At 46.4% G+C, this 24524-nt stretch overlaps 1 protein-coding gene across 3 annotated transcripts in view; it reads right to left on the bottom strand.

Annotated features, from left to right (window-relative positions):
- The window catches only part of CCDC148 (coiled-coil domain containing 148), a 171977-nt gene that overhangs the window by 36230 nt on the left and 111223 nt on the right, over positions 1–24524 (bottom strand). For all 3 annotated transcript variants that reach the window (XM_083154014.1, XM_083154016.1, XM_083154015.1), the window contains 2 exons: positions 19377–19472; positions 19121–19299 (listed from right to left, as the gene is read on the bottom strand). In XM_083154014.1, the coding sequence (XP_083010140.1) occupies positions 19121–19299; positions 19377–19472 (275 nt within the window). The remainder of the gene's footprint in view (positions 1–19120; positions 19300–19376; positions 19473–24524) is intronic.

Here is a 24524-nt window from a genome sequence, read left to right as displayed (position 1 = left end):
GACCTAGACAATGTTGATATTATAGTAGTCGACAGTCAATAGGTCTATTACTATTATTCGACAGCCAAAAGCCAAAACTTTACAATACACAAGGTCTACAACTGGGAACAGTAAAGTGAAGACCAAAGCATGGAGAGCAATGCGAGGCATGCAAGGGTACGCTTTACACTAATTGGGGGCCCATCTTAACAAATGTCAACATAGACTGAAAAAACTCACCATGACATTTTCATGTGTCGACCATTTCCATGTGGATATTTTGCTTTTGTTGACATTTTGTCCATGTCTGCCTTGCTTCTTAGTTGACCTTTTCACTATTGACCAACAGCGGTTGACCAATTGACTGTCAACCTAGTTACTGTCGACCTAATAATCGACACCCATATGATAGCTACTAGTGGGCCGCGTACAATGCATCTGGAAAGTATTGACAGCGCTTCACTTTTTGCACATTTAGTGGAATGACAATGTTAAAAAAGGTTTTGGGATGTTTTTTGAAAATCTATTATAAAAATAAAAAACACGAAGAAATAACATGTACACATTTTACACATTCGTATTTTCGGGATTTACTATCCCGAAAATACGGCAATTCGTATTCCTAAAGATGGCACATTCGTATTTGTATTTACAAATACGAATGTCTACACCATCGACAGGAATCACCATTCAAAAGAATGGTGGTTCCTGATTTACTAAGCAGCCGTATTGCTAATTGGTGTGAAACTGCCACGAAAATACGGCAGAAAAATACACCTTATTTTCCTGTCGTATTTGCTTTTGCAGTGTAACCAGCACCAGGCTGAAGGAGCCGGGGCCGGTAATTAAAAATCAGGGAACCCGACAAATAGGGGTTCCCCGATTTTTAACAACCAGCCCCAGGCTCCAGGTCCGGGGCTGGTTCCCAAAATACGGGGGACAAAATGACTAGGGGTTCCCCATATTTTAAGAACAAGCCCCAGGCCAAACCAGCCAGCAGGGTAATGCCACAGCCGGGGGGGGGAGACTTTTTATACAAGTCCCCCCGGCCAAAGCATTCATCCCTACCGACCAGTCAGCCTGGCCAGGGGCCCTGGGGGAGTGGGGACCCCCCCAATGAAGGGGTCCCCCCCACTCTAGGACTTACCTGACCAGGCTGAAGCCTGGTGCTGTCCCCGGTGGCCCTGGAGCGGTGGCCACCGGGCTGATTGAGTGTAAAAAAATAGAATGAAAAACTATTGTTTTTAACTGTGGAACTATGAGTCCCAGCAAGCCTTCCCCTGCAAGCTGGGACTTGGAGAACCACAAGTCCCAGCCTGCGGGGCATTAAAGGGACAGTTGTAGTTCCACAGTAAAAAAATAGTGAAATAAATACACACTGACACACAATAAAACTTTAATACATCCAAAGCCCATACATACTGATACTTACCTATCTTGAGGCCGTAGGTAGGTCCCTGGGTCTTGGTCCGGTGCCTTGTCCTGCTCCATGTCGACGGTCGGCTCCATGTCGGTGGCGTCTGTGTCGGCGGCGTCCATCCAGGTCCGAAGAAATCCATGGGGGACTTGTGGAAGGAAATCCAACTCACCCAGGTCCTCCATGGAAGATCTAAAGTCTTGATCTGCCGTAGTCCTGGTCTTCTGTCACCTTCTGTGACACGCCGGCGACACCATCAGCTTCCCGCATCGGACTGACAGACAGGCGCAGAGATCCTTTATCTTCCTGCGCCTCTCTATAGAATGATTCTATTGGCCGCTAGGCGGACAATCAGGAGCCGACTTTCTCAGCTCCTGATTGGCCGCCTAGCGGCCAATAGAATCATTCTGATGAGAGGCGCGGAGGATGAAAGATCTCTGCACCTCTCAGTCCGATGCGGGAAGCTGATGGTGTCGCCGGCGTGTCACAGAAGGGCCACCGGGGACAGCGCCAGGCTTTACCCTGGTCAGGTAAGTCCTGGAGGGAGGGGGCCCTTTAGTGGGGGGGTCCCCACTAGTCCAGGGCCCCTGGCCAGGCTGACTGGTTGGTAGGGATGAATGCTTTGGCTGGGGGGACTTGTATAAAAAGTCTCCCCCCGGCTGTGGCATTACCCTGCTGGCTGGTTTGGCCTGGGGCTGGTTCTTAAAATACGGGGGACCTCTAGTCATTTTGTCCCCCGTATTTTGGGAACCAGCCCCGGACCTGGAGCCTGGGGCTGGTTTTAAAAAAAATCAGGGAACCCCTATTTGTCGGGTTTTCTGATTTTTTTATTACCGGACCTGGCTCTTTCAGCCCGGTGCTGGTTTTGGCTGTGGGGGGGACCCCACGCCGTTTTTTTTATTTATTTATCAAATTTTTTTTACACCTTGCAGCCTGCACGGATCTGACTGATCCGTGCAGACTGCCTGTACTAATTCGTATTAGCGGCCGCATATATGTGCCGCTAATATGAATTACTATGACATCGGAGGGTTACAAAGCAGTCGTATATGACTGTTTAGTAAATTCCCCTCCGGAACACGACTTTGCATACGGCTGAAACAGCCGTATGCAGTCGTGGTCAAAATACAAATACAAATTTTTTGATTTTCTATTTTAGTAAATTTCCCCCTGCATGTCAGAGCACAAACCAAGCAACAAAGGTATTGTCTGTAGACCTTGGAGACAGGATTGTCTCGAGGCACAAATCTGGGAAGGGTGCAGAAAATATCTGCTGCTTTGAAGGTCCCACTGAGCACAGTGGCCTCCATCATCTTTAAATGAAAGAAGTTCGGAACCACCAGGACTCTTTATAGAGCAGGCCGGCCATCTAAACTGAGCAGTGGAGAAGGTAAACTAGTCAGGGAGGTGACCAAGAACTCGATGGTCACTCTGTCAGAGCTACAGCATTACTCTGTGGAGAGAGGACAAACTTCCAGAAGGACAACCATCTCTGCAGCAATCCACCAATCAGGCATGTATGGTAGAGTAGACAGACAGATCCACTTCTTAGTAAAAAGCACATGGCAGTCCACCTGGAGTTTGCCAAAATGTACCTGAAGGACTCTCAGACCATGAGAAACAAATTCTCCGGTCTGATAAGACAAAGATTGAACTCTTTGGCGTCAATGCCAGCAGTCATGTTTTCAGGAAACCAGGCACCGCTCATCATCAGGTCAATACGAACAGTAAAGCATGGTGATGGCAGCATCATGCTGTGTTTTTGAGCAGCATGAACTGGGAGACTAGTCAGTGTCATGAGCCACTGCTGTGGCTCATTATTTGTATGTCAGTTTATGTGAGCTTTCCAAGATTCTGTTTCTGATATGGGACTAGGTCTCTTATGGTGAGTCTGTGCTATTGCAGCTAAATTCTGTGTGATTGTTCTGCACAAGGCTGTTGCTTAATTAGCTCGTTAACTTTAGGTCTCAGCTGCAGTCATTTGTGCTTCAGGAGGCCTGTGTCTCTTGATTGGTGCTTGCTCCTTTTATATTCTCTGCAGATGCAGACACTGATGCCGGTTATAGCTTTAGCTCCTGTGACTTGTTCCCAGCTTCAAGTTACCAGCTTCTTGCTCACTGCTTCTAGCAGTCTAGTTCCACATTGTTGCTATTCACTTGCCCTCCAGTTTGTCCCAGTTTCCCGCAGAAGCTTTTGGTCTCATTTGCTCCTGGACATTCCTGCCTGCTTCCAGACCCAGTCCTGGGACACCGTAATTGCTCCACCTGGAGCCCTGGTTTATTCCATTCCTACTTGTTTTTGCCAGTTACCTTGTGGACAGTATTGTTATATCTCTCTGGTCCATATTGGTACATTCCCTCTGGGATTGACAGAGGATTGTCTATTGGTTTATTTCTCCCCCATGCAGGGTGGTTTCCTGGTTATTACGAGTACCCGTCTCTTTGTGTCATTTGCTGTGTCTTGTTGCGTGGTGTTACATTGTGGTTTTGTGTGGTGTCTTTTCTTATGCTTATGACTAGGTCCTCCTTGGTTTGTGACAAGGTCGCTTATACATTTTGTTTACTTATTTCCCTGGGATTGGCTCAGGAGCCATTAGTGTTTTTCCCAGTCAGGCCCCTGTTAGTCAGTTTCACCTTTTGACTGTCTCTAGCGGATCTCCAGTACCAAGACCTGGTTGCACCGGAGTTGGGGCAGACTTAATTTGCCCCTTCAAATGTGGCGATTAAAGGTGAAGCCTTAGCATCTGCAGGTACTGGCCATCTGTTGGGGCAGATCAACAGAGGCAGTATAGGGTTCGCTGTGGCCATCCTAAATAGCGGTCACAGCTGTGGGGTAACACCCAAAAACCATAAAGGTAAAGATGAATGAATCTTGACCTCAGGGGTGCAGGTTCATCTTTCAGCAGGACAATGACCCTAAGAACACAGCCAAGATATCAAAGGAGTGGCTTCTGGACAACTCTGTGAATGTCCTTGAGTGGCCCAGCCAGAACCCAGACTTGTAGACTCTGGAGAGATCTGAAAATGGCTGTGCATCGATGCTTTCCATCCAACCTGATGGAGCTTGAGAGGTTGCTGCAAAGGGGAATGGGCAAAACTACCCAAAGATAGGTGTGCCGAGCTTGTGGCATCATATTCAAAAAAATAAATAAAAAAATCTCCAAAAACTTTTTTTCATGATGTCATTATGGGGTATTGTGTGAAGAATTTTGAGGGGAAAAAAATTAATTTATTCCATTTTGGAATAATGCTGTAACATAACAAAATGTAGAAAAAATTAAGCGATGTGAATATTTTCTGGATGCACTGCAATTTGAAAGCTATCTCCTTTGTTTCAAACACAGTTTCCAATGCATTATGAGGGCACCCACCAACATACATGAAAACGTACATTTGTGGCAATGATGGCGCTTGACTTGTATGTCCCACAGAATATTTTTTCTTGTGATGAAGGAAAAGTAAAGCAAAGAATTGTGTAAGTGAGACAAACTAGTAAATATATATGCGGTTAGGTATTCCCAGAACAAAATCGTACCAAAACTCACACTGATGTGGAGTACTAAAAGTGTATAACGGTTTCTTTTTGGGTTCACCAGTGTGAATAATATACCAAAGTGAGTGAGAGAGATCTTTAGGTGCGTACCATACTTACTGTAAAAACAGGAGCTTTAAAGCATATCAAGGTTTCTTTAACTGCTGTATCCAAATATCACCACATGCAGATAAACTATTCAAATTTGCCAAGGTCACTGCGTACCATACTCACTGGAGGTGCAAGTGTAATACACATATAGCGGTTTCTTTTGAGAGCTAGTCCCCTTTAAATCCACTCTAACTGTGTCCTCACGTGTTGGAGGTATATGCCAGAAACAAAGAGGAAGGGGACCAGTCTCAGTAAAAAAGTATTTAATTAAAAAGTACAACTGTAATGTGGCCCAATGGCTATAAGCCACAAATACAGACAGTAAAAAGCAATACAAATAACTCACTTCTCATCATCATCATCAACACTGCTTAGAGAGCGACTTAACGTAGGGGTCTGCAGGTGCGCAAATATGCGCATATGCATGCACAGACCCCCCAACCATCGGAACAGGGCTGTATTCGGCTTCTTCTGAGTGATGTAGGATCAGGCCCAATAAGTAGAAAGAGGCTAAAATGTTAAAGAGGGATTTAAATTTGGTGTTTAAACTGTTTTAGTCCGATAGAGTCATGTCTGATAAACTTCCACCACTAGAACATGTATAAAGTTGCTTATATTTTACTGAATTTCTGAATAAAATCACTAGCATTTTAGTTAACAGACAAGTGGAAATTGTCTACAGTTTGTTTTTCTTTGAATGGTGATTATAAAACAGATAATAATGAATTTGATTCCTTAACCAGCACAGAATTGTTAATTGAATTTCAGATGTAAAATTATCTTTTGCAATAATACTCTGGTATTAACTGTAATGCTCTAATTCATAGTAAGTGAAATGGAAACATGTTTATTTCTTTCTTTTGGATGCTCATGGATTACCCAAATACAATTTCGGCTAATCCTTCAGGAGTTATTGTAGTGGGAAATAAAATGTTATTTCGGAAACTATATGAATATGAGAAATTGTTGTTCCGCACACAGAGAACAAATAAAACACAATATCCCATCATTTTCTAAAACTGATCATTATTTGGGATGTTTGCTTTAAAAATATAACATAATCTAGAGCTGTTCATCTTTATTGATGCAGCAGGTGGAACCTATGTTACACAATTGTCATGACTTTGAGTCATTGAAAATATCTATTTTATATGTATAGTGCAAAGGGGTCAAACTCATGGCCCTCCAACGGTTGTGGAACTACACGTCCCAGCACGCCCTGCCACAGTTTTAGCAATAAATTATTTAAATCTATGGCAGGGCATGCTGGGACATGTAGTTCCACAACAGTTGGAGGGCCATGCGTTTGACACCACTGGTTTAGAGGGATTCAGGTGGGGTAAAGGTAATGTTTATTTATTTTATTATTTATTTCCAGTTTCTTATATAGCGCAGCATATTCCGTTGCGCTTTACAATTGGAAACAACAGTGATAAAACAAACTGGGTAGAAACAAACCAACAAAGAGGTAGGAGGGCCCTGCTCGCAAGCTTACAATCTGTAAGTTTAATAGGAGGTATACTGCACATAAGGATAGGATTCCATGGCATGGCAGTCCCACCAGATTACAAGACAGTCCTGATGGGATGCATTTAGATATGAAAGCTACTGGAGGTTATATGAGGGTCGTCCCCCCCCCCCCTGCACTTCTGATGTATGGGGGCCTTTTCCTTACTGTCCCTACCATCAGAAACGGAATCGGTACATCTGTCAGACCACACTTAGGTCTACAGTCATAAGGTCGACCCCACTAGGTCGACTGGCAGGAAGGTCGACCTGACTTAAGGTCGACATGGGCCAAGGTCGACATGACTTAAGGTCGAATTTGCATAAAGGTCGACATGAGGAAGGTCGACTGGTCATAAGGTCGACATGGGTTTTTCACTGTTTTTTTTACCCGAATGTCGACACAGTCGACATGGACACAATTGGCAATCAGAATCGGACCCTCGCATCGCTCGCTTTGCTCGCAATGCTTCGGGCACGGTGGCTCGCTTCGCTCGCCACAGCTTTAATAACCTCCTCCACGCCCTAGTGGATGGTAGGGCATGAAATACCGCCTGTCGGCACATGTCGGCTCAAAAAACTGTGAAAAACCCATGTCGACCTTATGACCAGTCGACCTTCCTCATGTTGACCTTTATGCAAATTCGACCTTAAGTCATGTCGACCTTGGCCCATGTCGACCTTAAGTCAAGTCGACCTTCCTGCCAGTCGACCTAGTGGGGTCGACCTAATGACTGTAGACCTAAGTTCATTCTAATAGGTGACCGCTTCCCTCAGAAACACAGTCCTAGTAAATTAAATAGCCACAACATCAGATACAAACATAGAGGAACATCAGACAGTCCTTTAATTGTAAAACGCAGCATAGGTATTATAACTTCATAACACTTTACAATCTGAGCAAGAACAGTTTTGGCTATAAGGATTAGCGCTGGATAACGCGGTGGGGGAGATGTGGAAACCCTTCAGTACTGCTGGGCTCCTCCATAATAAAGAACTCAGAAGCTTAATCAGTGAGCGGCACAACATTTTAGTGAAGGGGTTTTAACTGGCAGTAAGGAAAGTAAGGAAGAACTTAACTCCTTTTCATTCCTTGCTTGATAACATTCAAGATCCTTCTCCGGAATGATGGGGCCTCTTGCTGATTTGGAGAAGGGAGGGGTCATTTTGACAAAATATTTTTTAGTCAATCTTTTATTTATTTTTTAAATGACAGCATTGCTGTTGCATAGATTTTTTATTTAGCATTTACTGGACCAGAGGTCACAACAATAACATTACCAGAAAAGATGTGCAGAGAGAGACAACATTCTCTATATCATTATTTATTACATCATTATTTTCCTTTTGTAATGTTGTGCATCAGCAGCTTTATACTTTTTAATGCTGAATTTTACATAACTTTTATTTTAATTGAAACTAGGCCAAATATGAAACCTAATAGGAACTGTAAAGGCCCCTATACGCTACTGCCACTTGTCTGAGGCTCAAGTCGCATCTGATCATAGTTGCCTACCCTCCTCCATTCTGCAGGAGACTCACTGAAATAGCAGCAATCTCCCTCTCTCCCTCATTAGTCTAGCAATCTCCCTCATTTCACCCAGCCCACATTACACTCTTACATTTTTGGGGGAAAAAAAGGAATGAGAGATAGATACATTTACATTGAATCATCAGCACCACTTCCCAGCACTGTACCAAGTATAGTATCTCTTACTAACTGCTTTGGGGATCATCTACATTTGGATATAAGTAATTTAAAAAGATTCCTCTCAGATGTAGCAGTACACACCCACGCTTCTAGGTGCCACGTTCACAATCCCTCTTCACAATCTCTCCATATATGGAAATAGACACACCCTTTGGGTGGAGCATGACACGCCTCCCTCAATGGGGCGCTGTGCAAAATTCTGCTACAAACTATAATCTCCCTGAAACTAGTTTTCAAGAGTAGGCAAATATGCACCTGATTACTCTTGAACTCCCCCAGCAGAACCCCGGGAGTCCTTCCATGCGATTTGGTGTTGAAGTTCTAATTTTACACGCAATGTATCTGATGGGATGGGCTTCAGGGTGCATACCTCCCAACTTTCAAGTGTTAAGGATCAAGACACCCGTGCGGGCCTGAAAATGGGTGTGGCCTTGTAAAAGAGGGTGTGGCTTTATGGAAATGATGGTGAAGCAACGCCCCATTTTGTTGTTGAGGGGCATGGCCAGCGCTCTGAGAGCTGCTGGCCATGCCCCCTGTCCCTCCATCTCCTGTGAATAGATGCTGTGCGCAGTGTCTATATAAATGTGCGAGCGAGGCAAGGGAGTTTGGTTTGTGGCTCGCTGTTCACACCTCTAGTCAGCTACCTTATAGCATGTAGCAGAGGTAACGTAGCTCTCCCGAGTGTGGGGCTGGCACGTACAATAGGGAGCAATGAACTATCTTATAATCAACCTATACCTTATAATATCAGCACTGGCTGTAATGCCCTATACACACGTTGCGATGTGTGCTAAGGGATCTGTGCTAACTCTAATTAGATTTTGCCTGCATGCGCTAAAAATCTGACCCGGTAATGGAGACGCATGGGACCGCACTACGCCATCGCTATGGGCTGTACACACGGAGAGATTTGTGCCCAAAACAGGGGTGCACTCATTTTCTAAAATACTTAGCACATCTTTATAGCAGAACTGAGACTACCTGTATTAACCAGAATTTACCCTTCCAACTAGAGTACATCTCAGTGCAACTGCTTACATTTCTTAAGTGATTCACAATGAGGAGACCTCAGCATTGTCTTCCCTTTATGTGTCACTACAATACATTTAGGGGCCGATGCAGGATCACTCGCCCCTGCCCCGATGGTCAATTCGGATCCTGCCCCGATAGCCGGGGTTTGCTTATGTGCATTTCTGCGCAAACGGCCATTCGTAGTGGGGAGGGAGGGGATTGATTGCACTGGAACATTGGAATTCCCAGCATTTTTTGGATGTCCACATGAAAACACTTTATTCATTCAATTATGTTCCAAAGATACTGCTAAGAAAATGTTAATTATGCCATTATTTATGCAAATAACAGACGGGCTTGCTGGAATCTGTAGTACATCTCTAAAGCCACAGTCTTCCTAAGTGGTACTGGTAGAAATATACTTATTTATTACTGGTTATTTATATAGCACACACATATTCCCCAGCACTTTACAGAGAGAATATTTGAACATTAACATCAGTCCCTGCCCCAGTGAAGCTTACAATCTATGGCCCTTATTCTGATTGATGCGTACTTTCCCGAATACTTTCGGAAAGCGTGTTTCCGGCGTCTGCGCATGCGTGGGGAACGCAAGGCGCATGTGCAAAGCATTGACTCCGTACCTGTTCGTGCTAATCCCGTACCAAACTGTGCACCGCAATCACTCGGGAAATATGGGCGTATTATGGGCGTCATGCGGAATGACACATGGGCGTAGTTTCAAAGTGGGCAAAACTGGGTGGAAACATGGGCGGACACGGGGGAGTACACTTATGTTGGGGGGCGTGCATTCGGATAGCACTCCGAATGCACGCGAACAAGACCGATAGAAATGTGCGGTGTCCATAAGGCAAGTATTGCTTTGCGGAAACCACTCTGTCCTGCGGTAGGCGAACGGAACGCCTAATGACTACAAGCATTAACAGCTGAACACAATACAATCGACTCCTTTACTCATTACTCACTAATGGCACGCTTGTCAGTGCTTTAATTGAAACCATTGCTGCTTCAAGGAACCTTTACTAAACACACACATATGCTGTACTTTGAAACTGCTAAGAATGGACATCACTGAATATTAATACTATCAATACACATGTGTATTCTACATGTACTAATTAAACCACACAATTTTGGAGAAATAAAGACATTTATTTCAATACATTTCACAGACACTGACACTGTGAAGCAATAAAAAATAAAAAATAAATAAATACCAAAAAGCATGGCAGGAATGTACATAAATAAATTATAATAGAAAATAAATATAATTGTACACATTCATAACCACAGCAGAATCATTTGGAACACAAAGGGACTTAGCAACATCACTTCAAGTACAGCAGACAGTAATGGCAGGCAAAAGAGGGCAACAGGGGAACCAAAAATGACATTTGAAGCAAGGGCTAATCTGGTTACCCTCAGCACGTGATTGGACACAAGAAGCTGACACACACAGCACAATGAAAGAGTTGGGACCACATAACGGTGGAGATTAATGCAGCCACAAGTTCATTTGCGGCCACGTTTGCCCTTGGTAGGCTCCTTGGCCTGTGCAGCAGCTCTTCGGCCACGGACAGATGCTGGCCCAGGTGGAGCAGATGCTGGTGAGGGGGTGGATGGTCTACCCCTCCTGCCAGCAGGGAGTGTTGCTGGTGGTAATGCACCAGAAACGGATGACATTAGGACCCTATTGCTGTCAACTAGCTCCACCATAAGCTCATTATGGTGGAGGAGGAGATCATTTTGACGCGTGGCTTGCTCGGCCAGCACCTGAACACTTGCAGCCATGGCCTGATGCGCCTCAGCCATGGCCTGCATGCTCACAGCGATGGACTGCTGGGTGCTGGCCAAGCTCGCCATGATCTCCTCTGTCCTATGCATCCGTTCTGATGCCAACTCTCCCTGCTGGTTAATGTCTCCAAGCATCTGGGCCAAGCTGGCATAATCGGCTTGGACCGATGCCTGCTGCTGCACAGGCCTACCACTGGGGCCAGGTGGCACGGACTCCTCCACCTCCTGAGAAGACTCTTCACCAAGCAGTGGGGTGTCTGTTGAAAATGATAAACACAATTAGGACACATTCTAAGATAATTACTTCCCCAATGTTATGCCATGACAAATATTTACCTTCCACAAAAGACGCAAACACTTCAGCTGGGGCCTCGCTATCCATGGTGCTCACCCCCCTGACCTCCTCAACTGCAACACAGTACTCGGCCATCAACTCCAGGGGGGTGAACTGTAGGCGTGATGGCATGGGCCCGGCCCCAGATCTCTGGCTGTGTTCCCACCGCTTGGTCATCTTCCTCTTCAGGCTGGTTTTGAAGTCCTGCCACCTGCAATGTAAGTTGACATATGAATACATGTCTCTCCAGATGTTTGCTGTTGCAGCCATTGCTATGTGCCACATATTACAACATGTGCTTAATGTCAAAAACATAACATTACATTCAACTATGATATCAACCCTTACAATACACATTCACACTCACCCTACTATAACTCTCAACTAAATGACATGTCAATCATGTCTGTGTATCGTACCAACCTCACCGGCCATTTGCAAAATCCATCTAAGCATGAATTCAAACATTACTTGTCTATTACTGGGCACATGTAACACAAAACAACTTGCCTCTTCTTGACGTGCTCCGCCTCACGAACTTGTGGCGCCACTTCATTAATCTCTGCAGTTATGTCTTCCCAAATCTTCCATCTGCGTGTGTGTGTCAGCCTATCCGGTGGACACTCAATCCAATCACGTGCTCGCGGAACCAGGATGGCAAGCTCCTGTGCTTCATATGCCATATTTCTGGAACTTGGTTCCTCTGTTGCCCTCTTTTGCCCACGCCCACGCCCACGGGCACGTCTCGCTGTACTTGAAGTGCTGCCCATGGTACTATCTTGTGAAGTCCCCGGTTGTGTTCCAAATGATTCTGCTGAGGCTGTTGATGGGCCAGCTGCAGGTTGCCCTGCTGTTGATGGGCCAGCTGCAGGTTGCCCTGCTGTTGATGGGCCAGCTGCAGGTTGCCCTGCTGTTGATGGGCCAGCTGCAGGTTGCCCTGCTGTTGATGGGCCAGCAGCCTCATCATTTCCCACTGCCTGCCTGTGCAGTGGCACATAGGAGGTGCTGCAGTCCATCCTGGAAAACAGTTGCTGCAACTCCTGGTCCACCTCAGATTGCGATCCAGACATGTTACCAGCAACTTTGTCACATTCTAATACACCTTTATATACTGTTTGGGTATCCTGTTTGGCGTACATCAGCGGCAGCTGCGTTCCGTGCGCGAGCGTAACGGCCGCCTGCGTACGGCGCGTGGTACTTATGTAGTATCTGGGCTGCCGATTTTTTGATTGTATGCCTTAAGTTAAGGCATACAATCAGATGCGATGCGATATCGCATCGCATCGCATACGACCATGCGATGCGATGCGATGACCCGATTTTTCCATAGGATTCAATGTTAAAATGGACTGAGTCCATTTTAACATGGAATTCAATGGGAAAAAGGGGTCCTTTTCATACCCCTACTATCCAAGTGGGCATGGAGTTGGATATAAAGCCCGAAGCGTGGCGAGCGAAGCGAGCCCCGCGAGGGGACGGTATTCTGTGTCCCCTCGCGGGGCTCGCTACGCTCGCCACGCTTCGGGCTCGGTGGCTCGCTACGCTCGCCACAGGTTTATATCCAACTCCATGCCCACTTGGATAGTAGGGGTATGAAAAGGACCCCTTTTCCCATTGAATTCTATGTTAAAATGGACAGAGTCCATTTTAACATTGAATCCTATGGAAAAATCGGGTCCATCGCATCGCATCGCATCGCATCGCATGCGATATGGTCGGGTGCGATGCGATGCGATGGACCCGATTTCAAAATCGGCAGCCCAGTTACTACATAAGTACCCGGCGCGTTTTTTTCGCGCCGCATACGCCACGCCCATAGTTGCGGAAATTCCATTGTGTAAAACCTGGCGTAACTTCTACATTAAATATCGGTCACCAATTCTAACATTGCATAGAATCTTCTGATACACCTGTGAGTATCGCACAATATACATGCTATTTGGGATTGTTCATGACTACTGTGGTATTGTTGAGTTTGCTTGAAATCTAAAAGTAACCCAATCCCTTAGAAAATCCAGGCCACAAGTCATGCAATACTCATCAGTAATGTTATAGACAACACATGTGAGAGGCATATAAATAGTGGATTGCTGCTAGAATCATTTGTCTCCAGATCTGTAGTTGTCAGGGTCTAAGGTAAGCTCTTCCATGGTCCTTGTAGATATGATATCCATTAACAATGTAAGTGTATTAATGTATGCACCATTGCCTCACTGACTACAGATTGTTGGGCCAGCAAAGGCTTTGTAGCATTATTGCAACATGTCACATGTTCACTATTTCACTCACAGGTGTTAAACCTGTGTGTGTCCATCTATTGCAGGACAACATGTCCCAGCAATAGGTGAAATGTCTCATAGTACATGATGTCGGCAACAAATGCAGACACCTATGATACTCAAGTAGTGTTTAGTAGTTAGATGTTGTAAGCATCTGTGTGTTTAGGACGGTGTGTATTGAGTTCATATTATTGTTACATCATTATAGAGTCAAATGGATATTCGTGATTTCACGGGGCGGCAATCTATTGTACGTATTGAAGCCTACAAATATATTTGTTGTCGGATATGGCCATTATGTGCATAGGTGCATCATTATTTATGTTCATTTATTTATAGGTTGCTGAAGCAATGATGGCTTTCATGGCTAGGAGGCTAAGGGCACTTGCGGCTCTCCCCACTCGTCGCCCAAGGAGGCCAGGACGTGCTAGAATCTATCGCACACGGGTGACTCTGTTTGGTATGCCCGATGATGAGGTACTTACTAGGTACCGGTTACCGCCACATGTCATTCTGGATCTTCTCTCGTTAATTGAGAGTGATCTGGAACCTCTTCACGGGATCACGACAGCAATTCCGCCTCACACACAGCTGCTGGCGGTGTTGCATTTCTGCGCCTCAGGATCATTCCAACAAGTAGTGGCAGTACTTGCTGGAATATCTCAGCCGGCCTTCTGCCGAATCCTTAGGCGTGTGACGTCGGCCTTGTTTAGGCGCAAGGGGCACTTCATGGCCATGACATTTGCCACCGAGACACTTCGCAGAAGCCAGCAGGCCTTCCATCAAATTGCTGGCTTCCCTAATGTGATAGGGGCTGTGGATGGCACCCATGTACCATTTGTGCCTCCATCACGAAGTGAGAAGATATATAGGAACCGGAAATTGTTCCACTCACTCAACGTGATGGTGGTATGTGGCCCATCCATGGAAATTCTCGCCTTCAACTCGAAGTTTCCCGGAAGTGCCCATGACTCTCATGTTATCCGACAAACCGGGATTTGGCAAAGACTACAAGAGCTGGAAGGCCGTGATGCGTGGGTTCTGGGTGACTCCGGTTACCCATGTACGCCCTGGCTACTTACGCCGTACAGCTCCCCAGCACCGGGCCCACAGGAGGCATTCAATCGGGCGCATGTTGCCACCAGGCAAGTGGTGGAGCGCTCAATTGGCCTTTTAAAGGGTCGATTTAGAGTGCTCCACCGCACTGGTGGTGACTTACAGTATGCGCCTGAAATGGTGTCGAGGATCGTGGGCCTGTGTGTATTTTTGCATAACATTGCTGTGCGGCGTGAGATACCCTTTGATGAGTGGGAGGTTCCATCTGAGCCGCAAGATCCGCCCATGCGCCCATCCCGCGCCCCTGAATGCCGGAGGGGATACCAGCTGCGGGACTCTGTGGTGCAAAGATTCTTCAGGTACATTTTATATAGTTGACCAGAACACACCAATTATTGTAAAAATCACCCCTTCAAATAAGTACAGTGTGTTAGTTGTCAGTCTTACAAAACGACAATTAGCCAGCCTGCCCTCCTAATGGCAAAGAAATAGGAGATATTTATCATATGTGCTTAGTTTTGGTGGAAGTACAATATAGGTGCTCATAATTATTCCTTGTGCAAGGGATCTTATGTGTTTGTTATATCTTCATTATTGTAGTTGATACTATCACTGATGTCTGGTGAGTACATTGATTTATTCTCTTTTTAACACATGTATGTTTGTTATGTGTTGGTGACTTTTTTCTGTGTTGATGTATGATTTGTTTGCAGATATATATATATATATATATATATATATATATATATATATATATATGATATTTGAATTTATTAACATGTTTAGACATTTCAAGTAGGAGCCAGGCAGGCAGGCAGGCAGGCAGGCAGCGCTGGTGTATAATGGTGGACTCAGGATACCTGCACGTATGTGTATGTGTCTTTTAAACATAAATGTACGCATACACATAGATGCATAGAGTAAGTAATGCGAAGTACAGCTATGCGTTGCCAAGCTATAGCACGCGTTGCTTGGCGGTGCGATGCGTTATTCGATTTGCAAAGTGCATACACACTGTGTTTTATATATATTATATTTGTTCATTGCCATACATCAGCACTACCGTTTTTAAGGCATGCGAATTTTTCGCCATTTGTGTTGGCGCAGAGACGCTGTTCATGTAAAGATGAACAATAAAGTTATTAACACAAATAACTGTGATAAACCAATTACAGCACATGATTGGTTGATTGATGCCAGTGCTAACATGGCGGAGACACGCAGAGCAGAGCCATTTTCGCCTGCGGAGCTTCGGGCACTGGTCTCCGTCATGGAGACAAGGCTGGGCCGTGCAGGGCCCTTTATCACTAATGGGCAAAAGCGGCGAGCCTATGCTGCGGCAGGGCGCCGCATTTACGCCCGCACCCGGGTGCGGAGGAGCATCGCCCAATTAGAGAGGCGCTGGTCAGACCTCCGCAGGCGCCAGCCTGAGCTACTGCAGGAGATTAGGAGGGAAATAGCTGTTTGTGAGTATTTTCGCTATGAAATTTCGCACTTACATCATAGCATATATAAACAATAAAAATTGTAGAATGTTAAGTGGGTGTCCATGGGTTTAAAAGTCCTAGACTGTTATGTGTGCTTCTTCCTGGTTAACATGCAGTCATGTGCCTTTTATATGTAATTACATAGAATTATTGATTCTGATGCATACAATGTGCCTGATGTAATATGTGTTAACCATTGATAAATGCAAGGGTTGTAATGATTTAACAAATTACTAACAATCACATAATAACTTAAATGTCAGATTTTTTAGTCCATTAACAGTAAGGAGCAACTTTCAAGCATCGTTTTCGATCATTATCACCCTTCCATGTATCTCTTGTTATGGCTTAATACATGTGCCCCAATGACCCTACATTGACAATGATGTTTGTTTTCTACCACACAGCACGAGCCCGAGCACGACAGGCACGGGAAGAGGCCGAGGCAGCCCAGGCCGAGGAGGAGGTGCCTGAGGAGATGCAACAGGCTGATGAGGAGGTGCCGGAGGTGGTGGAGGAGGAGGATGTGGTTGTGGAGGAGGAGGAGCAAGTGCAGGAGGAGGTGGTGGAGGAGGAGGATGTTGTTGTGGAGAAGGAGGAGCAAGTGCAGGAGGAGGTGGTGGAGGAGGAGTATGTTGTGGAGGAGGAGGAGGAGCAAGTGCAGGAGGAGGTGGTGGAGGAGTATGTTGTGGAGGAGGAGGAGGAGCAAGTGGTGGAGGAGGTGGTGGAGGAGGAGGAGGTGCCTGAGGAGGTGGTGGTGGAGGATGTGGAGGAGGTGTTGGTGGCGGAGGAGGATGTGGAGGAGATGTTGGTGGCGGAGGAGGATGTGGAGGAGGTGGCTGAGGCGGTCAAGCCTATTGAGGAGGCCAGGATTGTCCAGGAGTCGGCCGATTCAGAGGGGGAGGAGGCGTGTGAGGCGGTGGAGGCAGAACAGATCGGTATGTATACATAATGCATCATTCATCAATTAGTTGTACTGGTATTTGTTATGTAGCACTGGTGAGGATAAATTTTGTTACAATACTATTAATACATAACACAAAGTGGGTAGCTACAGATACAGGTACGGGTTAGATGGGGTGTCCAAGGCATCCCTTTTTTATCCAGGACACATCTTAATTACACAGGTTTGTGGGATGGCTTGGAGCTCCATTTTGACTGCCACATAACCGTTGTAGTTAAACAGGATCCTGGAGTAAAGGGATGAGTTTATCATTTTTGGATTAAATTCACCTGCTGCAAGCGTAGATTCTGTCCCATCATATAGCTGAATATATGTTTGAGGTGAATGATATTTATAAACTATATGATGTATGCTATAAATGGAGTATGGCCAGGCCTGCCTTAGAATGGAGTCACAAGTTGTCAGTGTCCCTGGAGCCTCCTCTACCTAAACACCCCCTGTGGTTCAGATTGTTTTTTTCCCCTCACAGAATTGTAGGTTGGTTTAGACTGAATTATGATTTTGAGGATGTGTACTGTGCATTCCTGACATTTGCATAACTCCCATGCCACGAACCATCACTGAACTTAGACTGAGGAGATTGTGACAAGTTGTTATTGACGGAGGACATGACATGCTTGTCATTGGTTAGTCATGGGTGGGTTGTGAATCCGAAGAAACACTATGACTGTTAGGTCTTCTGCAGAGTAAAGGGTAGAGGGACAAAAACACAGTATTAATTAAAAAAGTTTGCATGTATGTATATATGTATGTGTCATATATATTTATCTATGTGTGTCTCTATCTCTCTACATATATATATATATATATATATATATAAATATATATACATACATGTCACCTTGCATTTCTTCGATTTATGTCGGAGTATGTGAAATGTATGCATGAATATCATGACTAATTTTTGCCCCTTTGACATGCCCACAGATGCCACAACACAAGAAGATGAGGGTGTTCGTGGGGCCCTCATGCGGATGGGCCACCATTTGCAGCTGCTAATTGCAGACCTGCAGGACCTTAGGGACTTGCTACTGTAATTTAATTTTTTTATTTTTTTATATTTAAATGTTTAAAAGTTGACTAAATAAATATTTTATGCAAGTTCGAAGTTGTTGGTTTTCTTTGCACATTAAACAGTATATGTGTAGATTGGTTATAATATTTTACACAGGGACAAATACAAACCAATGCACTTCAATTGATGTAAGGGTTAATGTGTGCAATGGATGTGTTAGGCATGGTTTTAAGTATATATTGGCATTTAATTGATTCCAATTACAAATAAACTTTTTTTGATGAGGATAGGTAATTGAATAAGTGGGTCATGTGATGTATTGCAGAATAGACATAATAGTGGGTAGTTTTGCGTAAATACACCGCTTCCGTGCGGACGCCCCGCTTGCCATCCATTCGGATGCGGTATCACCGTGCATACTCTGTAATACCGTGCAGAATCTGAGTGTGTCCTCCGCACACGCATGGTTTGTATGTCGTCCGTAAACACGCCCTGTTCCTAAAGAGTGAGTCCGTCCGAATGCGGAGGACACGTGGGCGTTTCTACGGACGATGGCCGCACGCTGCCGCACAGCGTGGCGTGCGGCCCGCACCGTAAGAATTCGGGAATATCCGCACCGATCAGAATAAGGGCCATTATTCCCTAACACATGTACATGCGCACACAGACATTCTAGGGTTAAATTATTTGGGAGCCAATAATCTACCAGTATATTTTTGGATTGTGGGAGGAAACTGCAGTACCCGGAGGAAACCCACGCAAGCACAGGGAGAATATACAAACTCTGCACAGTTAGAGCCATGGTGGGAATCGAACCCATGACCTCAGAGCTGTGAGGCAGTAACGCTAACCATTACACAGCTGTGCTGCCCCACGGCATATTTCTAAAAACAATGCATCCTACCTGTCTGTGTCCTGTGATTGTTTATAGAGCTCTCTCATCTTGGACATGTACAGTTCAGCAAGCTGCTGAAATCCCGTTACAATGGAGGCTTTCAGATCAGGATACGGGCACTCTATCTCTTGAAGTACTGCAGGGACCTCACTGAACTCATGTGTCATGTCTTCTGAATCAATCATTTCCTGCGGAAAAAGCCATTTTTAGAGTTGAAATAACATTTCCAGTGCTCTCAGCTTTTAAATAACCCCCATTTACTTACCTGTATGTCATTTTCCAACAGTGCGTCTTCTAAAGCCCGTTGCTCTTGAGTAAGTTTTTCAATTAATGAATTTTGTTGACTCTTGACGGATTCAATCTATGAATAAATATTGAATGGGAAAAATATATTGGCCAATCTGACAGCATTACATTAGACTTAGTTACAATTGGTGTACACAAGGCTTCATGCAAAACACTGCATACATTGACCTCAGCTACTGTACATCCTTGGAGATGCACTGTACTACCCCTGCCCCAACCTCAGCTACATCCCTGGAGATACACTGTTTCCCACCTGCCCCAATCTCAGCTACATCCCTGGAGATACACTGTCTCCCACCTTCCCAGACCTAAGCTACATCTCTGGAGATGCACTGTACTACACCTGCCCTGACCTCAGCTACATCTCTGGATATGCACTATCCTACACCTGCACCAATCTCGGCTACATCCCTGGAGATGCACTGTCTCACACCTGCCCTGACCTCAGCTACATCTCTGGAGATGCACTGTCCTACACCTGCCCCAATCTCAGCTACATGTCTGGAGATGCACTGTCTCACACCTGCCCTGACCTCAGCTACATCTCTGGAGATGCACTGTCCTACACCTGCCCCAATCTCGCCTACATCCCTGGAGATGCACTGTCTCACACCTGCCCTGACCTCAGCTACATCTCTGGAGATGCACTGTCCTACACCTGCCCCAATCTCGCCTACATCCCTGGAGATGCACTGTCTCCCACCTGCCCTGACCTCAGCTACATCTCTGGCTATGCACTATCCTACACCTGCCCCAATCTCGGATACATCCCTGGAGATGCACCGTACTACACCTGCCCCAATCTCGGCTAGATCTCTGGAGATGCACTGTCCTACACCTGCACCAATCTCGGCTACATCCCTGTAGATGCACTGTACTACACCTGCTCCAATCTCAGCTACATGTCTGGAGATGCACTCTCTCCCACCTGCCCTGACCTCAGCTACATACCTGGAGATACACTGTCTGACAGCTGCCCCAATCTCGGCTACATCCTTGGAGATGCACTGTACTACCCCTGCCCCAACCTCAGCTACATCCCTGGAGATACACTGTCTCCCACCTGCCCCACATCTCTGGAGAAGCAATGTCTCACACCTGCCCCAACCACAGCTACATCTCTGGAGATGCACTGTGCTACACCTGCCCCGATCTCAGTTACATCCCTGGAGATACACTGTACTACACCAGCCCCAATCTCAGCTACATGTCTGGAGATGCACTGTACTACACCTGCCCTGACCTCAGCTACATCTCTGGATATGCACTATCCTACACCTGCATCAATCTCGCCTACATCCCTGGAGATGCACTGTACTACACCTGTCCTGACCTCAGCTACATCTCTGGAGATGCACTGTCCTACACCTGCCCCAATTTCGCCTACATCCCTTGAGATGCACTGTCTCCCACGTGCCCGGACCTCAACTACATCTCTGGAGATGCACTGTGCTACACCTGCCCCGATCTCAGCTAAATCCCTGGAGATACACTGTACTACACCAGCCACAATCTCAGCTACATGTCTGGAGATGCACTCTCTCCCACCTGCCATGACCTCAGCTACATCTCTGGATATGCACTATCCTACACCAATTTCGGCTACATCCCTGGAGATGCACTGTACTACACCTGCCCCAATCTCTGCTAGATCTCTGGAGATGCACTGTCCTACACCAGCCCCAATCTCGGCTAGATCCCTGGAGATACACTGTACTACACCTGCCCCAATCTCGGCTAGATCTCTGGAGATGCATTGTCCTACACCTGCCCCAATCTCAGCTACATCTTTGGAGATGCACTGTCCTACACCTGCCCCAATCTCAGCTACATCTCTGGAGATGCACTGTCCTACACCTGCCCCAATCTCGCCTACATCCCTGGAGATGCACTGTACTACACCTGCCCCAATCTTAGCTACATGTGTGGAGATGCACTCTCTCCCACCTGCCCTGACCTCAGCTACATACCTGAAGATACACTGTCTGACAGCTGCCACAATCTCGGCTACATGCTTGGAGATGCACTTTACTACCCCTGCCCCAACCTCAGCTACATCCCTGGAGATACAATGTCTCCCACCTGCCCCAATCTCAGCTACATCCCTGGAGATACACTGTCTACCACCTGCCCTGACCTAAGCTACATCTCTGGAGATGCACTGTACTACACCTGCCCCAATCTCGGCTACATCCCTGGAGATGCACTGTGCTACACCTGCCCTGATCTCAGCTACATCACTGGAGATACACTGTACTACACCAGCCCCAATCTCAGCTACATGTGTGGAGATGCACTCTCTCCCTCCTGCCCTGACCTCAGCTACATACCTGGAGATACACGGTCTGACAGCTGCCCCAATCTTGGCTACATGCTTGGAGATGCACTTTACTACCCCTGCCCCAACCTCAGCTACATCCCTGGAGATACAATGTCTCCCACCTGCCCCAATCTCAGCTACATCCCTGGAGATACACTGTCTACCACCTGCCCTGACCTAAGCTACATCTCTGGAGATGCACTGTACTACACCTGCACCAATCTCGGCTACATCCCTGGAGATGCACTGTACTACACCTGCCCCAATCTCGGCTAGATCTCTGGAGATGCACTGTCCTACACCAGCCCCAATCTCAGCTACATCCCTGGAGATACACTGTCCTACACCTGCACCAATCTCAGCTACATCTTTGGAGATGCACTGTACTACACCTGCCCCAATCTCAGCTACATCTCTGGAGATGTACTGTACTACACCTGCCCCAACCTCAGCTACATCCCTGGAGTTGCACTGTGCTACACCTGCCCCAATCTCAGCTACATGTCTGGAGATGCACTGTACTACACCTGCCCCAATCTCGGCTAGATCTCTGGAGATGCACTGTCCTACACCAGCCCCAATCTCAGCTAGATCTCTGGAGATGCACTGTCCTACACCAGCCCCAATCTCAGCTACATCCCTGGAGATACACTGTCCTACACCTGCCCCAATCTCGGCTAGATCCCTGGAGATGCGCTGTCCTACACCTGCCCCAATCTCGGCTAGATCCCTGGAGAAGCGCTGTCCTACACCTGCCCCAATCTCGGCTAGATCCCTGGAGATGCACTGTACTACACCTGCCCCAATCTCGGCTACATCTTTGGAGATGCGCTGTCCTACACCTGCCCCAATCTTGGCTACATCCCTGGAGATGCACTGTCCTACACCTGCCCCAATCTCGGCTACATCCCTGGAGATGCACTATCTCCCACCTGCCCTGACCTCAGCTATATACCTGGAGATACACTGTCTGACAGCTGCCCCAATCACAGCTACATGTCTGGAGATGCACTGTACTACACCTGCCCCAATCTCAGCTACATCCCTGGAGATGCACTGTCCTACACCTGTCCCAATCTCAGCTATAGTACATCCCTGGAGATATACTGTCTGACAGCTGCCCCGACCTCAGCTATGTCCATAGAGATGTAGTGAATTCCACCTGCCTTTTCTTGGTTACATCTCTGGAGATGCAGTGTCTGACACCTGCCCTGACCTAAACAATGTCCCTGGAGCTGCACTGTCTGCTGCCTGTACCTACCTTGGCTATGTCCCTGGAGATGCACTGACTGCTGCCTGACCTATATTGCCTACATCTCTGGAAATGCAATGTCTGTCACTTGCCCTGACCTAGGCTATGTCCCTAGAGATCCACTGTGTGACACCTGCCCTGACCTCCTCTACGTCCCGGAAATACACTGAATTCCACCTGCCCGGTCCTTGGCTATGTCCCTATAGATGTAGTGTCTGTCTACTGCAATGTAATGGTGTCCTGGGCATACATACTAGTGTAGGGACTTTCAGAAAATTGGGGTACCTTGATGATGGACTGCAAGTTTAAATGTTTTGAGAAAAATATTAAAATAATCCCCTTTTTTGCCATTTATAATTTTTAGTTCTTATAACAAAAGTCTTTCTGTTTTGTATACATTTTAATACTGTCATACAGCTGGTATCATGTACAGTTCTGCCAAAATACCTCAGGTAGTCACCTATTCAAATATATTGGGGGAAATTTACCAAGAATCAAGAATAGGGCTGATGCCAGGCACAACTCCCTACGACCCACATCGACCGTATTCTCGGGAAAATACAATTCGTAAATACAGTAGGGAAGGTTTACTAATGTGCCTTAATTATGGATTTGTATTTCCCCGATGGCAAATGGGGTTGTATTTGTGGCCATTCATACTGTATTTGGCGGTCATATATCCAGTAACCAAGTACTGTACAAATACGAATTGGCAGCCTACACGTATCAGTCAGATCTGTGCAGGCTGCAATGTGTAAAAAAATAAAACAAACAAATAATTAAAAAAAAAGGTGTGGTATAGGTTGAGTATCCCTCATCCAGATATCGTTATCCAAATTATTGCGAAAACCATAGTCTCCTAAATGTTCTTTTATTTTTTGCTAAAAAACTACTGGCTACATCTGTAACTGGCACTACTAGCAAAATAACATGTATAACATGTAACTGGCACTACTAGCGAAATAACATGTATAACATGTAACTGGCACTACAAGCAGAGCTGCAAGTATGGCGGTACGGGGTGGTACGGCGTACCGTTAAAAGAAATACTGCCGGTACCCCGTACCGCCATAACAAATCTGCCCCAAAGTGTTTAATGCGCATGCGCGCATATGTTAGTGGCGGGGGGCGTGGTTTTCGCCGCCCCGCCACAGCTAATTGCTTTCGGAGTGGAGGGGAGCGCATTGCGCTTCTCCAGTGGCGTAAATACACTAAGGCAGCCACCGCTTGGGGGAGCGAGTGCAGCGCTGTCTGTGTGGGCGCCGGCGGCCAGCACTTACATGCCTGCCGCTGCCCGCCCCGCAGGCTGAGGAGCGGAGTCAGCTGCGGCGTGGGCGCGGCCAAAAAGCCTGCTGTCCAGTGGCGTCACCTCGCATCCCCGGTTCACAAATGCGCCGCCTACCAACATCCCCTGCCCCAGCAATTACCCGTCCGCCCGGCGGCTGTACTACAGGACCCTCCCCCTCCACTCTTTAATGCCGCTGCCGGGGCCTGTTGTCACGCTCTAGTGACTGCCCCGGCGCGATAAATGAAAC

Source organism: Crinia signifera, chromosome 7 (genome assembly GCF_055691185.1).
Source record: "Crinia signifera chromosome 7, ASM5569118v1, whole genome shotgun sequence".
NCBI classification, from domain to species: Eukaryota; Metazoa; Chordata; class Amphibia; order Anura; family Myobatrachidae; genus Crinia; species Crinia signifera.
The sequence above is the reverse complement of the archived record's forward strand: the minus strand, read 5'-3'. Positions and strand labels throughout refer to the sequence as shown.